General features: G+C 33.4%; 1 protein-coding gene across 1 annotated transcript in view; it reads right to left on the bottom strand.

Moving 5' to 3' along the window:
• Window positions 1-3,785: 3,785 nt before the first annotated feature.
• Window positions 3,786-18,635, bottom strand: part of mei-W68 (meiotic W68) — a 22,249-nt gene continuing 7,399 nt past the window's right edge. Inside the window, exons 4-6 of the mRNA XM_069840672.1 lie at window positions 12,735-13,018; window positions 9,360-9,659; window positions 3,786-3,905 (exon numbers count right to left, since the gene is read on the bottom strand). Of these exons, the coding sequence (XP_069696773.1) occupies window positions 3,786-3,905; window positions 9,360-9,659; window positions 12,735-13,018 (704 nt within the window). The remainder of the gene's footprint in view (window positions 3,906-9,359; window positions 9,660-12,734; window positions 13,019-18,635) is intronic.

Raw genomic sequence — 18,635 nt, 5'->3', positions numbered from 1 at the left:
CGAACAAGTACAAAATTTCAATTATCTGGGTTGTGAAATATCTTATCAAAATGAAAAAGATGTGAACAAGAAAATTACCAAATTTACACAAATTCTGGGAATAATAAAGAATACATTAAAAGCTAAATTATACAAAAATCTACATTATCCTCCCTTTTATACGGAAGCGAGATTTGGACATTAAAGAAAAAAGACATGAACAGAATCAAAGCAACGGAAATGAAATTTTTCAGGAGGACAGCAGGATATACTCTTTTAGATCGAAAAAGAAATGAAGAAATTTTAGAACAATTAGAAGTAGAGTCAGTAGAAGAAAAAATCAGCAGATACAAATTCAATTGGATAGATCATGTAAGAAGAATGGAAAACTCAAGAATCCCAAAAATTATGATGCAGTATAAACCTAGAGGACGTCGTCGACCAGGAAGACCTTTTAGAAGACTGCTAGATGGGGCCGAAACAGGTCTACAGAGGCCTAATTCGTGAAGGATGTTGATGATGATGATGACTCTTAGATAATGCATCACTACAATAACAGTAACATACTCCATCTTAATATTAAGAATGTACATAAATTTTATGTTTATTATTTGAGTGAACTATATTTGTTCATATATATTATTATAATGTACCGAAGTACATATGATATTTCCGACGCCGGGGTGGACTCCGGTGTGGCTTAGTGGATAAAGCGTCAGCACGTAGAGCTGAAAACCCGGGTTCAAATCCCGGCGCCGGAGAGAATTTTTCTCCGTTCCATTACTCTTTCATCGTATGATGACGCAGAATATCTGCATGGAAATATCATATGCACTTCGGTACATTAAAATAATATATATGATATGCGTAAATCATTTCGTGATTTAAGACGGCGCTTATTCCGTCGGATCCCGGCCAACTAGTCACTCATAACGAGTGCACCTCAGCACATGTGTGGACTTCAGTCCTACGTTCATAGACATCTATGACGTAGTGCAGAGGGCGGCCACTAGAGGGAACCCAAGAGTTGGAACTTAAAACTGAGACGATTCTTCCGACGCCGGGGTGGAATCCGGTGTGGCTTAGTGGATAAAGCGTCAGCACGTAGAGCTGAAAACCGGGTTCAAATCCCGGCGCCGGAGAGAATTTTTCTCCGTTCCATTACTCTTTCATCGTATGATGACGCGGAATATCTGAATGGAAATATCATATGCACTTCGGTACATTAAAATAATATATATGATATGCGTAAATCACTTCGTGATTTAAGACGGCGCTTATTCCGTCGGATCTCGGCCAACTAGTCACTCATAACGAGTGCACCTCAGCACATGTGTGGACTTCAGTCCTACGTTCATAGACATCTATGACGTAGTGCAGAGGGCGGCCACTAGAGGGAACCCAAGAGTTGGAACTTAAAACTGAGACGATTCTTCCGACGCCGGGGTGGAATCCGGTGTGGCTTAGTGGATAAAGCGTCAGCACGTAGAGCTGAAAACAGGGTTCAAATCCCGGCGCCGGAGAGAATTTTTCTCCGTTCCATTACTCTTTCATCGTATATTTATTCAGCTGCCTACAAGACAAATCTTACCATAAAATTGTTTTTTTTTTAAATAAATAAATAATAATAATAATGTTTTATTTTCGCTGGCAGAGTTAAGGCCATAAGGCCTTCTCTTCCACTCAACCAGCCTTAATCAATACAATACATATTTAAATTACGAATATTTACACTACACTTAAAAGGCTCTCCAGCAATATTCTTCAGTTAAGTTAACGACTAGTAGACTACATATTTATTTAAATTTAGATAAACCTATAAGGTAAAGTAGTAACTTAATTTATGAGATAATTTAATTCAATCAATTATAATTAATTTGAGGTTTGAGATAGCTAGTAAAATGATGAAAATTAATTTAATATAAGCTTACTAGACCTATGTTACAGGGAGAAAAAAAAATATATATAAATCTAAAATATATTTCTATAATGAGAATATTAATGTAATTGTCATTAGAGGTTTTGTAAATCTATTTAGAGAAATTAATGATAATAATAAGAATGTACAGATGTTAGTTTCATTATATGTAATAAATATTAATCAGCAATTAATCTGTTAAGTAAGAATTTATGTAATTTTGACCTGAATGAAGTTATTGTCCAACAACCCCTTACATCACTGGTAAATGGTAGGTAAACGATTATAATGACTATTACACTCTTACTACGTCATACTACTTTTGACCAATAAAACGGTACGAAAGGACGTATTTCAATCAATCATAGCTGCTTATCGCACAATTTTATCGCGTCCCTAGCATTTGTTTAATTTTATCGCGTCCCTAGCATTTGTTTAATTTTATCGCGTCCCTAGCATTTGTTTCTTTGTTTGCCAACATTTGAAACTGCGCTGGTCTGGACGCCAAAATATATATATAAAATTACAAACCACTCCAGTCGATGCACAGCAGTTTCAAATATGACTCGCATTGGCATTCAAGAACAAGAATTAATCAAAATCACTGATCATACCTATGCATCTTCTGAAATCCGATTTACAAATAAATGAGGAGCACCATTCGGAAATCCTGAATAAGTTGAATACACCATGTAGGCCTAAATCAACGAGTTCCACTTCTATTATGCACACGTCCAATATAACATCAATTGAACCACCAACCACATTCAAATTTGAAAATTGTACATTCAATAATTATTCCTTTTAAAATTATTCATTCTGAAATCCTGAATAAGTTGAATACACCATGTAGGCCTAAATCAACGAGTTCCACTTCTATTACGCACACGTCTAATATAACATCAATTGAACCATCAACCACATTCAAATTTGAAAATTGTACATTCAATAATTATTCCTTTTAAAATTATTCATGTTTATTTTTTATGTCATCGTCGTTAATTAAAACTTTTCTAACACTTGTGTATATTAGTTAGGTTATGTTATAGCTTCTGCTATATGATATTATGGATAGTCACGTATCAGAGATTGTTTAATATTAAGATTTATTGAATAGTAATCATTACAGTGTCTGTATAAAGACACTACTGCCATCTAGCATGCATCTAGCGTAATATTTGTAATGCTGAGATGGTACAATAATACATTTCAAGACAGTTGTATTTTCGTAAGTCAATTAATATTTTATTGTATTGGAGTACTTCGTTACTTCTAATCTTTATATACTTTCTTCTAATCGTGTAATAGTCAATTAAATCCCACTCGAGTTTTGATTTTCTCTAGATAAATCTGCTCGTGTTCCACTCGCAGATTTATCGATAAAATCAAAACGTCTAGTAAGATTACTGTTGAAAAAATAGAAAACAATGGAGAAGGAAAAGGAGAAGAAGTAACACAAAGTCACATTTCTTTCAACCATTTTGTTCAAATTCTGCACTTCTGTGCCTGACGCAGGCCCTAATTATTTTATCCACTATCACGTCTTAACAGGAATATGTCGAATTACAAGTCACTCTGTATTTATTTATGGTTCAGTAAAATAATACGAAAACAAAAATATTGGTGAAAGTAATCATGTATTTTATAATAGCTTCTTTTTGCTTTAGTATAATCCGTAAGGAGTTCAAGTTCCCTCCTGTGCATTTGTACTCCCTTCCCTAAAGGAAAGTGTCTCAATTCAACATCGTTCGCAAGAGCGGAAACGTAAATAAAAGGAAAACAGAACATGTACGCTATATCTGTCCTAGAATTACATTTATACTGAAACACAGTAAGACAGACATCAAGAAATGTCTTCATTTTGCATTGAATAGACCTGATGAAAATATTAGAGGAGTTCTCGACAGCAAATCTTGTTTGGAATGTATGCGTCAGTCAAGTAAGTAGCGGAAAATTCAGCCACTCCTTCTATCTCTGCCTTGCGCCCTCCAGAGATCAGTGCTGCCACCTGCAAGAACATTTAAACTCTAATATTGTAGACATCCGAGATGGCCATCTAGGTAAAGTAAATTACGTTCATAAAAATACTAATTTATAACCTACGGGATGCTCTTTATCACGTACACTGTTCAACATCTACTTGGAAGATTTAGCGAAGAACTGTTTTCAGACCATGGGAGGCAGAGTGCTGCATAGGAGTTAAATCGCTCGCTTGAACTCGGTCGAATGTCGCACGCTCGAGTGAGATACGATCGGTCGTGATACGCTCGTAATTAAATACAAGGTCATCTCACCGACATGTCTTTTCTTGTATGGAAGGCGACAGATAAGATACACATATGTTTTGCTCACACGGTAAAAATATTTTCTGCGTTTATGACAAACGTTTAATGGAACGTACGAAAACAGGAACATGAAGTTATAAATAAAATAGTATGAAAAACTTCGATATACAGTTATTATTGCTAATTGATAATTATTCAATATTTGATTTACCACATATGTAATATGATAGGTCCGTACATAGTGTTCCGCCTATATACTGCGACAATGTAGAAACGTTTTACAAAATCTATATATATAATTTGAACTGGTAATGGAAATTACGGGAAAACGGCTGAACGGATTTTAATGAGTGACCCCTCATTTTCATGCCTGGCATCCAAAGTTTTACGGAAAAGTAGTAGTTTTCAGTGAAATGTCAATTTTCCTACATCATTTTCCTATTTTCCAAAATCCATCTGTTGTCAGTTTTGAGAACTAATTTTCTTGATTCACGGCCGACTTGATTGAATTTCAGAACAAAACACACACACTACAATAAACAATAGGCTATTACACGAAGGCCATGACCTGCAGGATTGCCGACATATTTAGACTCAATTAAATTTGTTATTAACAACTGATTCTGCAGTGTATAATTTTCTAAGTACAGCTGTGTATTGGATATTCAAATCTACGAAACTTGAGGTGGTTTGATGACATTATTACTGTTAGAAATTAAATATTATTATAGTTGATATCATGATGCATCTATTTTTCATTAATTGTACATAATATTGATGCTATATTGATGACATGAAAGTGAAACGTTTTGTGGTTATGTAAGTAAATGTAGAGAATATCTTAATTTAGATCTTCATTTCTATAATTTACTGAGTAGCTGCTATATGTAACTAAAAAACTGAAGTAAGCTAATAATATTGTTATTAAAATCAAATATTTTTATACTTATTAACCCAGTGGGGTTGGGTCTTTTTCATATACTTAATGGCGGTGTAGTGTAGATATTGATATGTGTCATTGTCTTCAGTATTGGCTCGACAGAGCGCAAAAATTACACTTCCTAAGGAAAGATCAAAGGTATTACTTACTGATAAAATAAGAGGCCTAGAAAATTTTGTAGTCTCCAGATCATTTCAGCAATATCTCTTAGTAGGATAAAATGATTTTACGCTCTATATTTCAAGTTCTACATGCAGCAGCTATACGAAAATGCTATTGTTCGAAAGCTTAGCAAACCTGACATTTTTTTAACTTTCGCCTACAATCCACAATGACCTGAAATAGCTACTGCTATCGTCCTGACATTGATACTTGCGTTTTCGCGTTGAAACTCAAAAACTGAAGTTGGATAGGTTCAAGAAAAAGTATTTGGCCTAAAAAAATCCATTCAGAGGGAGTATGTTTCATTATTATGGAAGCAAATAACTATCAAAAAGACGAGTATTCTTCATTGAAAATAAATCTGAAAAATGTTTATTTGAACGTCTAACGAACTTAGTTTGCAGCAGCATTTGCTGCACAAGCCACTAGTATTATTATATAGCAGTAGATTAATAACAATATTAGTACAGAGATAACGTCACAGAAAATATAATAAAACGAATAATCATGCTGCACAACTGTTACACACGCAAAGATTGATACACTAATTATTAGAGATTATTATTATTATTATTATTATTATTATTATTATTATTACTATTATTATTATTATTATTATTATTATTACTAGAAAACTTGATACAGTTCTTGCATTATCGTGATTGTGTTCTCCGTTTATAATAATTACATTTACATCCAATAACATCTATCAGATGTGGCAAAAACAAAATCACTCCTGTGGGGGGGGGGGAACATTTACCTACTACAACATTTATATTACATTTTAAAGCAAGTTTTGTAGTTGTACTATGGAGAGGTTAGTTAAACACTGCAAAGTTTTGCAATGACTATTACACTCTTACTACGTCATACTACTTTTGACCAATAAAACGGTACGAAAGGGCGTATTTCAACCAATCATGGCTGCTTATCGCACAATTTTATCGCCTCCCTAGCATTTGTTTAATTTTATCGCGTCCCTAGCATTTGTTTCTTTGTTTGCCAACATTTGAAACTGCGCTGATCTGGACGTCAAAAAAAAAAATATATATATATAGGCCTATATATATATAATTACAAACCACTCCAGTCGATGCACAGCAGTTTCAAATATGACTCGCATTGGTATTCAAGAACAAAGAATTAATAAAAATCACTGATCATACCTATGCATCTTCTGAAATCCGATTTACAAATAAATGAAGAGCACCATTCGGAAATCCTGAATAAGTTGAATACACCATGTAGGCCTAAATCAACGAGTTCCACTTCTATTACGCACACGTCCAATATAACATCAATTGAACCACCAACCACATTCAAATTTGAAAATTGTACATTCAATAATTATTCCTTTTAAAATTATTCATTCGGAAATCCTGAATAAGTTGAATACACCATGTAGGCCTAAATCAACGAATTCCACTTCTATTACGCACACGTCCAATATAACATCAATTGAACCACCAACCACATTCAAATTTGAAAATTGTACATTCAATAATTATTCCTCTTAAAATTATTCATGTTTATTTTTTATGTCGTCGTCGGTAATTAAAACTTTTCTAACACTTGTGTATATTAGTAAGGTTATGTTATAGCTTCTGCTATATGATATTATGGATAGTCACGTATCAGAGATTGTTTAATATTAAGATTTATTGAAAATCATCTGTCAAGTGACGTTGATTACTGGGATTCGGATAATTGAAGTGGAATGCAACTGTCTTAATAAAAATGAAACTGAATCAACAAAGCTTTCTTGACTAGTAACAGGCCACAGAGTTCAATGATGATTCCATAGTTGGCACAACTGATACCGGTAACAAGAAAACATCATCGTAAAACACTACTGCCATCTAGCGTAATGTTGAGATGGTACAATAATACATTTGAAGACAGTTGTATTTTCGTAAGCCAATTAATATTTTATTGTACACTTTGTTACTTCTAATCTTTATATAGCCTACTTTCTTCTAATCGTGTAATAGTCAATTAAATCCCACTCGAGTTTTGATTTTCTCTAGATAAATCAAACCCTCTAGTGAGATTACTGTTGATAAACATCTATGATGTTACTACACAGTTCATCACTGTAACAAGAACGAATGTCTAACGCTCGGCTTATACCGTTCGAGGATTTATCGCTCGTGACAATTTTACCCATCATGCATGTGCGCTACCTATCGGATTATGCTATGAACTACTTGGCGCTCGTGCGAAAACGTCTGATGCAGACCTCTGATGGGAGGGGTGATAATAGGAGGAAGAAGAATCAAGTACTGTCGGTGACTCAGGAGAAGAGAGCGGACTGAGGAGGAAGGGATGTGAACAGATAACGTACGACAACACGTGCAATATTTGTACTGCAGTAAACGGAAACATTAGGTCTCCTTCTGTTCAACTTAGCTTTAATTTCCATACGCATTGTTACTCATGTTTCCTGCACGAGTAATAACCTGGCTACTGGGATGCTTATCTGAGCGATGTTTATAATAATCAGCAGCGATAGTCAAGAAGGTCACATTCTTTCCGCTCGTCTTCTCCTGAGTAACGGACCCTGTGTGGGTGTGTTTGTATAGTGTAATGTGGAGTCAAAGAGTGTGTGTATTCTGAAATTGAGTTGTGTGTTGATAATTCAATTGGATGTGTTTTTCTATGTCTGAAGTCGACCTGGTTGGCTGCCCGTGTCTCACGTCCTGAACCGAGAGTTCCCTAGTGCTTATAACCACGCCTCTTAGGTCTGCTCGGAACGTCACGGAAGGTGCAACGTGGCGGCACGGCAGCATATTACATGTTCTGAAAACATCCTACGCCATCGCAGGGATCTTTACTGGTTATAATACTGGATACTCTAGTCGTGGTTACCACTATCGCTATTATCTCTGATGGCGATTTCCTAAAATGTAAGTACACACTAGGCCACTCTTCGTTCAGTTTGGACAACTGCTGAATTACCATAGAGCAGCATTCCTCAAAGTATGTTCTGGGGTTCCGTGAGCCTTATATGATTTTACTTGGTTATTTAACGACATTGTATCAACTACTAGGTTATTTTGCATCGATGGGATTGATGATAGCGAAATGGTATTTGGCGAGATGACGTCGGGGATTCGCCAAAGATTACCTGACATTCGCCGTACGGTTGGGGAAAACCTCGGGGGGGAAAAAACGCAACCAGGTAATCAGCCCAAGCGGGGATCGGACCCGCTCCCGAGTGCAACTCTGGATCGATAGGCAAACGCCTTAGCCGACTGGACTGCTCCGGTGGCTATTTTATACTTAGTGGATATTATAAAAATATATAAATGTTACGGAAATATGAATCAATAATAACATGAAACCACCGATAATAATAATAATAATAATAATAATAATAATAATAATAATAATAATAATAATAATAATAATAATAATAATAATCCAAGAATATGCGTAATAATAATAATAATAATAATAATAATAATAATAATAATATTCCAATAATATGCGTAATAACAATATGTTTAATGAACATCTAAAACGGAAAATACCCATAATATTTATCACTTTCATCACTGATTCTCTGCGCATCTGTTCACTAAAACAAAATATCGAAAAGACAAAATGCAGAAGTACAATAGAAATGAGACTACAACTTTCCGCCATAAAACCAGATTGCAGGTTTAAAAAGCAAATACATTCGTCCCACTGAACAGAATTATTGAGATACTAGCTTTCACTTGTCTGTTAATTTAAACACTAATAAAATATTACAGGGATTCCGCAGTTACACTTTAGATTAAAAGGGGTTTCGCGGTGGAAAAAGTTTGAGGAACACTGCCATTGAGGAAAGAGTTTACGGATGTGTACACGTGATAACCGTAATCGCGATTAGGTCTATAATGTCTTGTAGAGACTGTAGTCTACAACTGGTATTAGTGTTTAGTTACAGGAATTGATGGGGACATAATCTGTTTCGTGAGGGGACAGCCTATACATTCGCTTGTCAATGGCTGATCTTGCTCCATAGCTGACAAAAGGAATCCTGAAAAGGCCGATGTGTTGAACGTAGGGTAGTAGGCACATGCGGTACGCAGCTCCTCCTACCCTGTCCCTCTGCGTCTCGCCCCGCAAAGAAAGAGCTCAGGAAGTGAGGCACGGGCAGTACATAAGATTTGCTGATGATATGGGTTTCAAGGAAGTTTGCGTTGAATACCTGAAGCTGCAGCGCCGAGCCGTTGATGTAGGGACGCGCCGACAGACTGCGCAGCTTGTTGCTGTCCGACGCAGAAAGGGGCTGAGCTTTGATTCCTAGCCGAGAGATGTCGGTAGGGTGCACTCCGAGCCATCGGACCGCAGGAACTGCTAGATCGCCCGCCTGCTGCGACATGCTCTGCGAACAACGGAGCAGCAGTGAACTGCAAACAAGTTGGTTGTTATTCTGTCATTCTATGACTTTTGTCTCTATTTTCCTCCAGAGAAAAACGCTGTACTTCAAACTTTTTCAAAATATGCGGCTAAACTAAATCGACGTGATACAAATGACAAACTTTCTCACTGAATATGAAGACATTATTACAAAAAGAACACTAGTCAAAATTACTATTTTTCAGAAGAACGATAAAAATAAATAGAACAACACATGTCAGCTGTTTGCGTAAACTGGTGTTATCCTTGTGGCTATTGCACCTGACATGGATCATTTTTGGGGTCTGTAAACATTTGAAATAGTAGCAAATGTGTCCTTAACTCAATTTCACCAAAACATGACCAGGGCTGTTTTTGTAATAATGTCTTCATATGTTATATTAACTAATAAAACTGCTTTTTGCTTAACTTTGAGCTAAATGAACTGCGCACAATTACTATAAAATTCAGAAGGCTGCCACATAAATAAACAAATAAACAAAATACATAAAATATAAATAAATAAATAAATAAATGAGTAAATGAGTAAATAAATAAATGAGTAAATAAATAAGTAAATGAATAAATAAATAAATAAATAAATGAGTAAATAAATAAATTAGTAAATGAGTACGAAAGTGAGAGAGCGAGCGAACAAACGAGCAAATAAATAAATAAATAAATAAATGAGTAAATAAATAAATAAGTAAATAAATAAATGAGTAAATAAATAAATAAGTAAATAAATAAATGAGTAAATAAATAAATAAGTAAATAAATAAATAAATAATAAATAAATAAATGAATAAATAAATAAGTAAATAAATATATAATAATAAAATAAATAAATGAGTAAGTAAATAAATGATTACGAAAGTGAGAGAGCGAGCGAACAAACGAGCAAATAAATAAATAAATAAATAAATAAATAATAAATAATAAATAAATAAATGTGTAAATAAATAAATAAGTAAATAAATAAATAAATGAGTGAATAAATAAATAAATAAATGAGTAAATAAAGAAATAAATGAGTACGAAAGTGAGAGAGCGATCCAACAAACGAGCAAATAAATAAATAAATAAATAAATAAATAAGTAATAAATAATAAATAAATAAATGTGTAAATAAATAAATAAGTAAATAAATAAATAAATGAGTGAATAAATAAATAAATGAGAAATAAATAAATAAATGAGTAAATAAATAAGTAAATAAGTAAAGAAATAAATAATAAATAAATAAATGAGTAAATAAATAAGTAAATAAATAAATAAATAAATAAATAAATGAGTAAATAAATAAATGGTTACGAAAGTGAGAGAGCGAGCGAACAAACGAGCAAATAAATAAATAAATAAATAAATAAGTAATAAATAATAAATAAATAAATGAGCAAATAAATAAGTAAATAAATAAATAAATAATAAATAAATGAGTAAATAAATAAATGATTACAAAAGTGAGAGAGCGAGCGAACAAACGAGCAAATAAATAAATAAATAGGTAATAAATAATAAATAAATAAATGAGTAAATAAATAAGTAAATAAATAAATAAATGAGTGAATAAATAAATAAATAAATGAGTAAATAAATAAATAAATGAATGAATAAATGAGTACGAAAGTGAGAGAGCGATCGAACAAACGAGCAAATAAATAAATAAATGAGTAAATAAATAAATAAATGAGTAAATAAATAAATGAGTAAATAAATAAATAAATGAATGAGTAAATAAATAAATAAATGAGTAAATAAATAAATAAATGAATAAATAAATGAGTACGAAAGTGAGAGAGCGATCGAACAAACGAGCAAATAAATAAATAAATGAGTGAATAAATAAATAAATAAATGAGTAAATAAATAAATAAATGAATGAATAAATGAGTACGAAAGTGAGAGAGCGATCGAACAAACGAGCAAATAAATAAATAAATGAGTAAATAAATAAATGAGTAAATAAATAAATGAGTAAATAAATAAATAAATGAATGAGTAAATAAATAAATAAATGAGTAAATAAATAAATAAATGAATAAATAAATGAGTACGAAAGTGAGAGAGCGATCGAACAAACGAGCAAATAAATAAATAAATGAGTGAATAAATAAATAAATAAATGAGTAAATAAATAAATAAATGAATGAATAAATGAGTACGAAAGTGAGAGAGCGATCGAACAAACGAGCAAATAAATAAATAAATGAGTAAATAAATAAATAAATGAGTAAATAAATAAATGAGTAAATAAATAAATGAGTAAATAAATAAATAAATGAATGAGTAAATAAATAAATAAATGAGTAAATAAATAAATAAATGAATAAATAAATGATTTCGAAAGTGAGAGAGCGATCGAACAAACGAGCAAATAAATAAATAAATGAGTGAATAAATAAATAAATAAATGAGTAAATAAATAAATAAATGAATGAATAAATGAGTACGAAAGTGAGAGAGCGATCGAACAAACGAGCAAATAAATAAATAAATGAGTAAATAAATAAATAAATGAGTAAATAAATAAATAAATAAATGAATGAATAAATAAATAAATGAGTAAATAAATAAATGAGTAAATAAATAAATGAGTAAATAAATAAATAAATGAATGAGTAAATAAATAAATAAATGAGTAAATAAATAAATAAATGAATGAGTAAATAAATAAATAAATGAGTAAATAAATAAATAAATGAGTAAATAAATAAATGAATAAATAAATGAGTACGAAAGTGAGAGAGCGATCGAACGAACGAGCAAATAAATAAATAAATGAGTAAATAAATAAATAAATGAGTAAATAAATAAATAAATGAGTAAATAAATAAATGAGTAAATAAATAAATGAATGAGTAAATAAATAAATAAATGAGTAAATAAATAAATAAATAAGTAAATAAATAAATAATTAAATGAGTAAATAAATAAATAAATGAATAAATAAATGAGTACGAAAATGAGAGAGCGAGCGATCAAAGGAGCAAATAAATAAATAATAAATAAATAAATAAAATAAAATAAATTAAATAAATAAATATCTATATAAACACACCAGAGATCCGAAGCGATAAACGCACATAATCTCAATGCCATGAGGATCGGCGTCCACCAGGGCCAGCACAGGGATGCCCAGGGACTGCCAGAGCAGCTTGACCAGCAGTCGGGTGGCCACGTCAGGGTAGCCCTTGCCTGTGACCAGGATACAGGGCCCAAGCCGGCGTAGGGCCCCCTCGTCCAGCAGCTTCTGGAACGTGGCGTCTTTCTCCACCAGCAGCACGAACCGCGCGCTCGACTCCAGCCTGGTCACTGTGTGAACCTGCTGAGGCACGAGCACGCCTGAAACACGGTTAGTAATAAAACTTCAAGACTACATCATTTCATCTCGCCAAAAAATTGTAATCTTATAAGATCTATGGAATAAAATAAATGTAAAGGCCACCGCCGTAGCTCAGTCGGCTAAGGCGCCTGCCGATCCGGTGTTGCGCTCGGGCTTGGATTCGATCCCCGTTTGGGCTGATTACCTGGTTGGGTTTTTTCCCGAAGTTTTATCCAACCGTAAGGTAAATGTCAGGTAATCTACAGCGAATCCTTGGTCTCATCTCGCCAAATACCTTCTCGCTATCACCAATCCCATCGACGCTACATGGATCACAATATTGAGAAACTCCACATGTCCATTTTTTACGAAATTGAGTTATACAGGGTGACTCACGAGGATTTACCGTCCTTTACGGATCTTAAAAGTATTTAATTCAGTCACTGACTTCACAGCATATGTTTAAGGTGCTACACCTTTACATTACATATTTAAAAGACGTATGAACGTTTTCGTTGGTCTACGCCAACATCATCAGATACGAAGTACATTTCAGCAATATCAGTGCTCTCTACATAATATCTACAAATACAAAACATATTTAGTGGCATGCAAAATGAGACATATTAAAAACCAACATTGCTGTGATAAACACTGACATTCTATATGACTGCCTTGATTGTCACTTACTTAAAATACACGTATAGGTTACAAAAATATTGATTTACATATGTAAGTCTTCGCATATGAAGATAATAAAATGACATGATTTAAAAGTGATAAAAATAATAAAATATAAAACTAAGATAAAAAGTATTATGAATGTGAAGAGTTGCAAAATTACAGTAATTACATTTATTATATTCCTATTTCTGTTTCACAGTAATATAGGGTAAACTGTATAGTGATTGACCACTTAAGCTAATGAATAATAAAACAATGAAATAGCGGAAAACAGTGGTAACTTATTGAGAGAATTTTAAAGGCATTGGGTCAAGTGAAGATTCAGAAACAAATCAAAATCAATAAACAAAAGAAAAAATAAAATTTTAATGCAAAGATAAATTAAATAAACACAACAAGTCCACTTTTACAGTTATTGACCGTCTACTGCACAGTTATTGAATACTCATTTATTAGTGATTGAACAACACATTTTCACAATTTTCACTTTTTTCTTGTCTGTTTCGTTTCTCTTCTTCTGATCTTTCTCATTAAGAACTATTCGCCACCGGCGTAGCTCTGTCGGCAAAGGTGTTTGCCTGCCGATCCGAAGTTTCGTTCGGGCGCGGGTTCAATTCCAGCTTGGGCTGATTACCTGGTTGGGTTTTTCCGAGGTTTTGCCCAACTGTAAGGCAAATTTCAGGTAATCTATGACGAATCCTCGGCCTCATCTCGCCAAATACCATCTCGCTACCATCAATCCCATCGACGCTAAATAACGTCATAGTTGATACAGTGTCGTTAAATAACCAAGTTAAAAAAATAAGAAAAGAACTCTTCTCGCTGCCTTTTCTTTCATTTCTTATTCGCTTCCTTCCTTCTCTTGCCTCTTCTTCCATTTTTCTCTTTTGTGCCTTATCAGAAGCAAGTGTGTGTCATTTCTCTGATGTTATTACAAATGGCTTCACCCAGCACTGGACGAGGACCAAAGAACACTTTTCCTTCAACGGGATATTTGCTTCTGGACGCTAAGGTTGCTTTTAGGACACCAAACTTCTTGGCAGCTTCATTTAAATCAAATCCACTGTGGACAGGTTCTGTAGCGTTTCGTAAAGCTTCCCCTGTATAATGCACTTTACCTGGCTTAGGCATTATAATATAGTATCAGTCCTGTAAAAATCCCCATTATTTAACCGATAACATATATAGAATTGGAGCAAATTGGTCATTATTCTAACAAATAATTTATGAACGACCAATCACTGTAGTTTGCGGCCATTCACTTTATAGTGATTGACCACGGGGAATTTTTATGTCATATAAAAACTCTAACAAAATAATATTCTGTGGACGGAAACCTTATACCTTTTCTCACACTGTGAGTGTAAAAACGAGCACCAGAATTTGTGTATCCTTTGCAGAATAAATAAATTATTGGATGCATTATTCTTAGCAATTTCTCTAGTTACTTACACTTGTTTAGGTTCAGTTGCATTTCCAATCGATTTCAGCCCTCTCAGACAACAGACACTAACTCAGTGGGATGAACAGCGATAACTAACCACAAATAAGGGTTGCTACTAGAGGTGTATGCAGCAAAAAGTGAAATCACGATCGTGGTTTATTCACAATATACTTGAAAAAAGGAAGCGGTCAATCACCGTATACTGGTCAATAACTACCTAGTTTACCCTATATATTTTTATTATTTCCACCATTCAGAAAAGTATGCATCATGGTTTGTGTCACGTAATCATTTGAATATTTTTCAAATTTATATGGTTTTATTATAAATGCCAATGTATTATACGTTGGGTTGTTTGATGTTGATTAATGATGTATATTTGATTTTGTCGATAATGCTGTTCCTCCAATATGGCGATGTATTGTCGATATCCAATACTGTAATCGTAATGAACGTGTGGTATGGTGCAGGTCAAGTATCAGAATTAATCAGTGTAGACGTGCATTCTTAGATGTTGATTATGTGGTGGTTGTGTGAGGACTGTGTCCTTTACGGAGCTTATTTCTGAAGACATTTTGAGCAACAAATGTCATATAAACACAGTTCCTATTCTCAATATTTTCAGAGTTACACTAATTTAAAGTTGTTTGTAAAATACTTTTTTCTTTAGTTTGAAGGCAAAAGAATAACACAAATAGAGAATGAATCATTCAGAAGTATCATTTCTTTAATTGGCAAGTATTATGAAGCTAAAAATGTGCTGTGAACTCCTTAGTTGCTTCGTACAGACATCTTTTTCTATTTTTAACTAGAAAATTACATTATTCTTACGCACTTATCACAAAAATTATTACAAATCACACCACTTCCACCGACTTAATTATTTGCAGTTCAATTTTGCCTCCTAATTTACAGTCTTGGAGAGTTTACAACACATTTAAAAAAATGTCGCCGTCCGCTTGAGTACACTTGGCCGCGCGCTTGTGAACGGCGCTCGTCGCGCTACGTAACTGCACACGGCTATCTTTGATTTCCGTAGCGCTCGCGCTGGCTGCTGACTGCACGCTGACCAAGATCACGCGTTCACAGCAATGCGTTCCAATAACGAAACGTAACTCTCTAAATATTGAGTTTATATGACATTTTTTGCTCAAAATGTCTTCAGAAATAAGCTCCGTAGATCCTTGTGAATCACTTTGTATATGATTTCGTATTATAAACATGTAGACTCATGATATTATGATGAGAAACCCCACATATTCCCACCAACATTAATTTAACTAAAGTGTTAAGAAAAAAAATACTTTGAACACAAATCTAGGACCTTAGATGTTTTTTGTATCTCCTGAAAAGTTTAGTTTTCTATACATGTGGGGTTTCTCAATATTCCGGTTCAAATAACCTAGTATTCGATACAGCGTCTAACCAAGCAAAAAAAAAAAAAGATTGGAAGTGGAAATTAACACAAATAACTGTCATGAAGACAACATATTATCTTCTGTTATTTCTTGTTTACTCTTTTCGCAATAATCAAGTTATTTTACGACGTTACTGAAAGATCTTACGTTTGGCAAGGGTCCAAAGAGACCTGGTAGTTATAATACATCTCAAAAAATAGGGGGGAAAAAAGAAGGTTGAGTTTATACAGTGGTTTATTTTCGTGAACAATAATCTAGGGGTAAAGTGCTCTCCTCTAGACCCAAGAATTTCAGGTTCAAATTCGGCTGAAGTCGATGGAGTCCACGGTTAGCGCGTCTGGCCGCGAAACCAGGTGGCACGGGTTCGATTTCCGGTCGGGGCAAGTTACCTGGTTGAGGTTTTTCCGGGGGTTTCCCTCATCGCAATATGAGCAAATGCTGGGTGGTTCAGATATGGCTTACTCTACTTTAAGCCAAGCAAGAACACAGTTCGAACATCTGAACCACTTCGTCGATGTAATTTATCACTGAAGATGGAGAAACATTCTCCGAAACATGTCTGACTTCAGTAAACTTATAAAGTGTTCATCATATAACTGTAACATATCTTCTTTAATGTATTTTAAGGCCCATTCACAATGAAAATTAAACATAACCGTAACATAAACACAGAAGTTTGCGCCCAGGCTACCAAATGGGATCATTCACAATGATTCACATAAGCATTGACATAAGCATTACCGTAAGACGTTAACATGAAAGTTTGCAAACTGCAAACTTTCATGCTTATGCTTACGTGATTTGCAAACAGAACACAATCGTGGAGCGCTGAATTATACGACAGAATATGAGGAAATGGCGTCGTTGTTATGTTTCCACGGTTACTAAATATGTTTGCTGTTGTGTTTATGTTCCCATCGTGAATGATGGTATGACTTCTTGATTTTACCACAGTCTACTATATACAGTCGCGAAGCTTGAGGTGTTTTTTTTTTGCAAATCTCGTGATAAAGCGCTCCAAGCGGTTAGCAACTAGAAACAATAGACTGTCCATGGTCGACTTTGGACTGTGTCGTATTTCTATCGAGTGCTAGCCTCGTTGCGTATTTCACATTGATGCTTGTGAAATGTTCGTTATTGGTTTTAATGAAAATGTTAATGGCTAAAATATAATAATTGGAATAATAATATGGGACAAGGAAGAGACGTTTGTAGTGCTATAAATTGTAGCAACAGTAAGAGAAAGAGGCCAGAGATATCCTTTGTCCGATTTCCGAAAGATTCAGAAAGGTTCCTGGGTTTCCACAAGAATGCTGTGCAGAAACAAAACTCTTAATTTTGAAGTTCTTTGTGACTGTTAGAATACATTATATCCTTAAATTTCACAATGAAATGTTTCAATCTAACCGAAAGGACATTAGATACCGGTTAAAGTTCTGTCACTTAGGCTGCTAAATTTCCAGAGAAATAAAGGTTAGGTCTACTTTTTTTTTCAGACGATATATTTTTAATTGTAGCTATTAATTTTGTTATTATTTTTATGTGTTATTTTACTAAAGACGTAGAAAAGTTAAGTTTGTTTTAATGAAGTTTATTGATCACGTTTTATTTTCAATTCTGGTGGGATTATTATTGCTTAGGCCTACTTTTTTCTTCAAAGGATATGTTTTTAATTATAGCTGTTAATTTTGTTGTTATTTTTATCTGTTGCTTTACTAGATACGTAGAAAAAGTCTGTTACAATACAATTTATTGATCTCGTTTTATTTCCAATTCCGGTGTGATTATTATTGCTTAACCTCATCCCACTTTGTTAACTACGTAAGCCTACACTACAAGTACCGGTACACGTAAGTTACTCCATTAATTCATATTTCCATTATTATTGTTGTAAAGAGAAATGCAAATTAATATTTATTGGTTTCATAGTTAATTATCGCTATAATCTTGAATGAGTGAAGCTATTATAGTAAATTTCAGTTCGTTTTGCACAAACAAAAATTATATTAACTTATTTCTTGCAGGTATCTTCGAGTTTATGGTGGAATTTAATATACTTCATTAAAATAATAAATTAACTTTATGCATTTA

This window comes from Periplaneta americana, chromosome 12 (genome assembly GCF_040183065.1).
Source record: "Periplaneta americana isolate PAMFEO1 chromosome 12, P.americana_PAMFEO1_priV1, whole genome shotgun sequence".
Lineage (NCBI taxonomy): Eukaryota > Metazoa > Arthropoda > Insecta > Blattodea > Blattidae > Periplaneta > Periplaneta americana.
The sequence above is the reverse complement of the archived record's forward strand: the minus strand, read 5'-3'. Positions and strand labels throughout refer to the sequence as shown.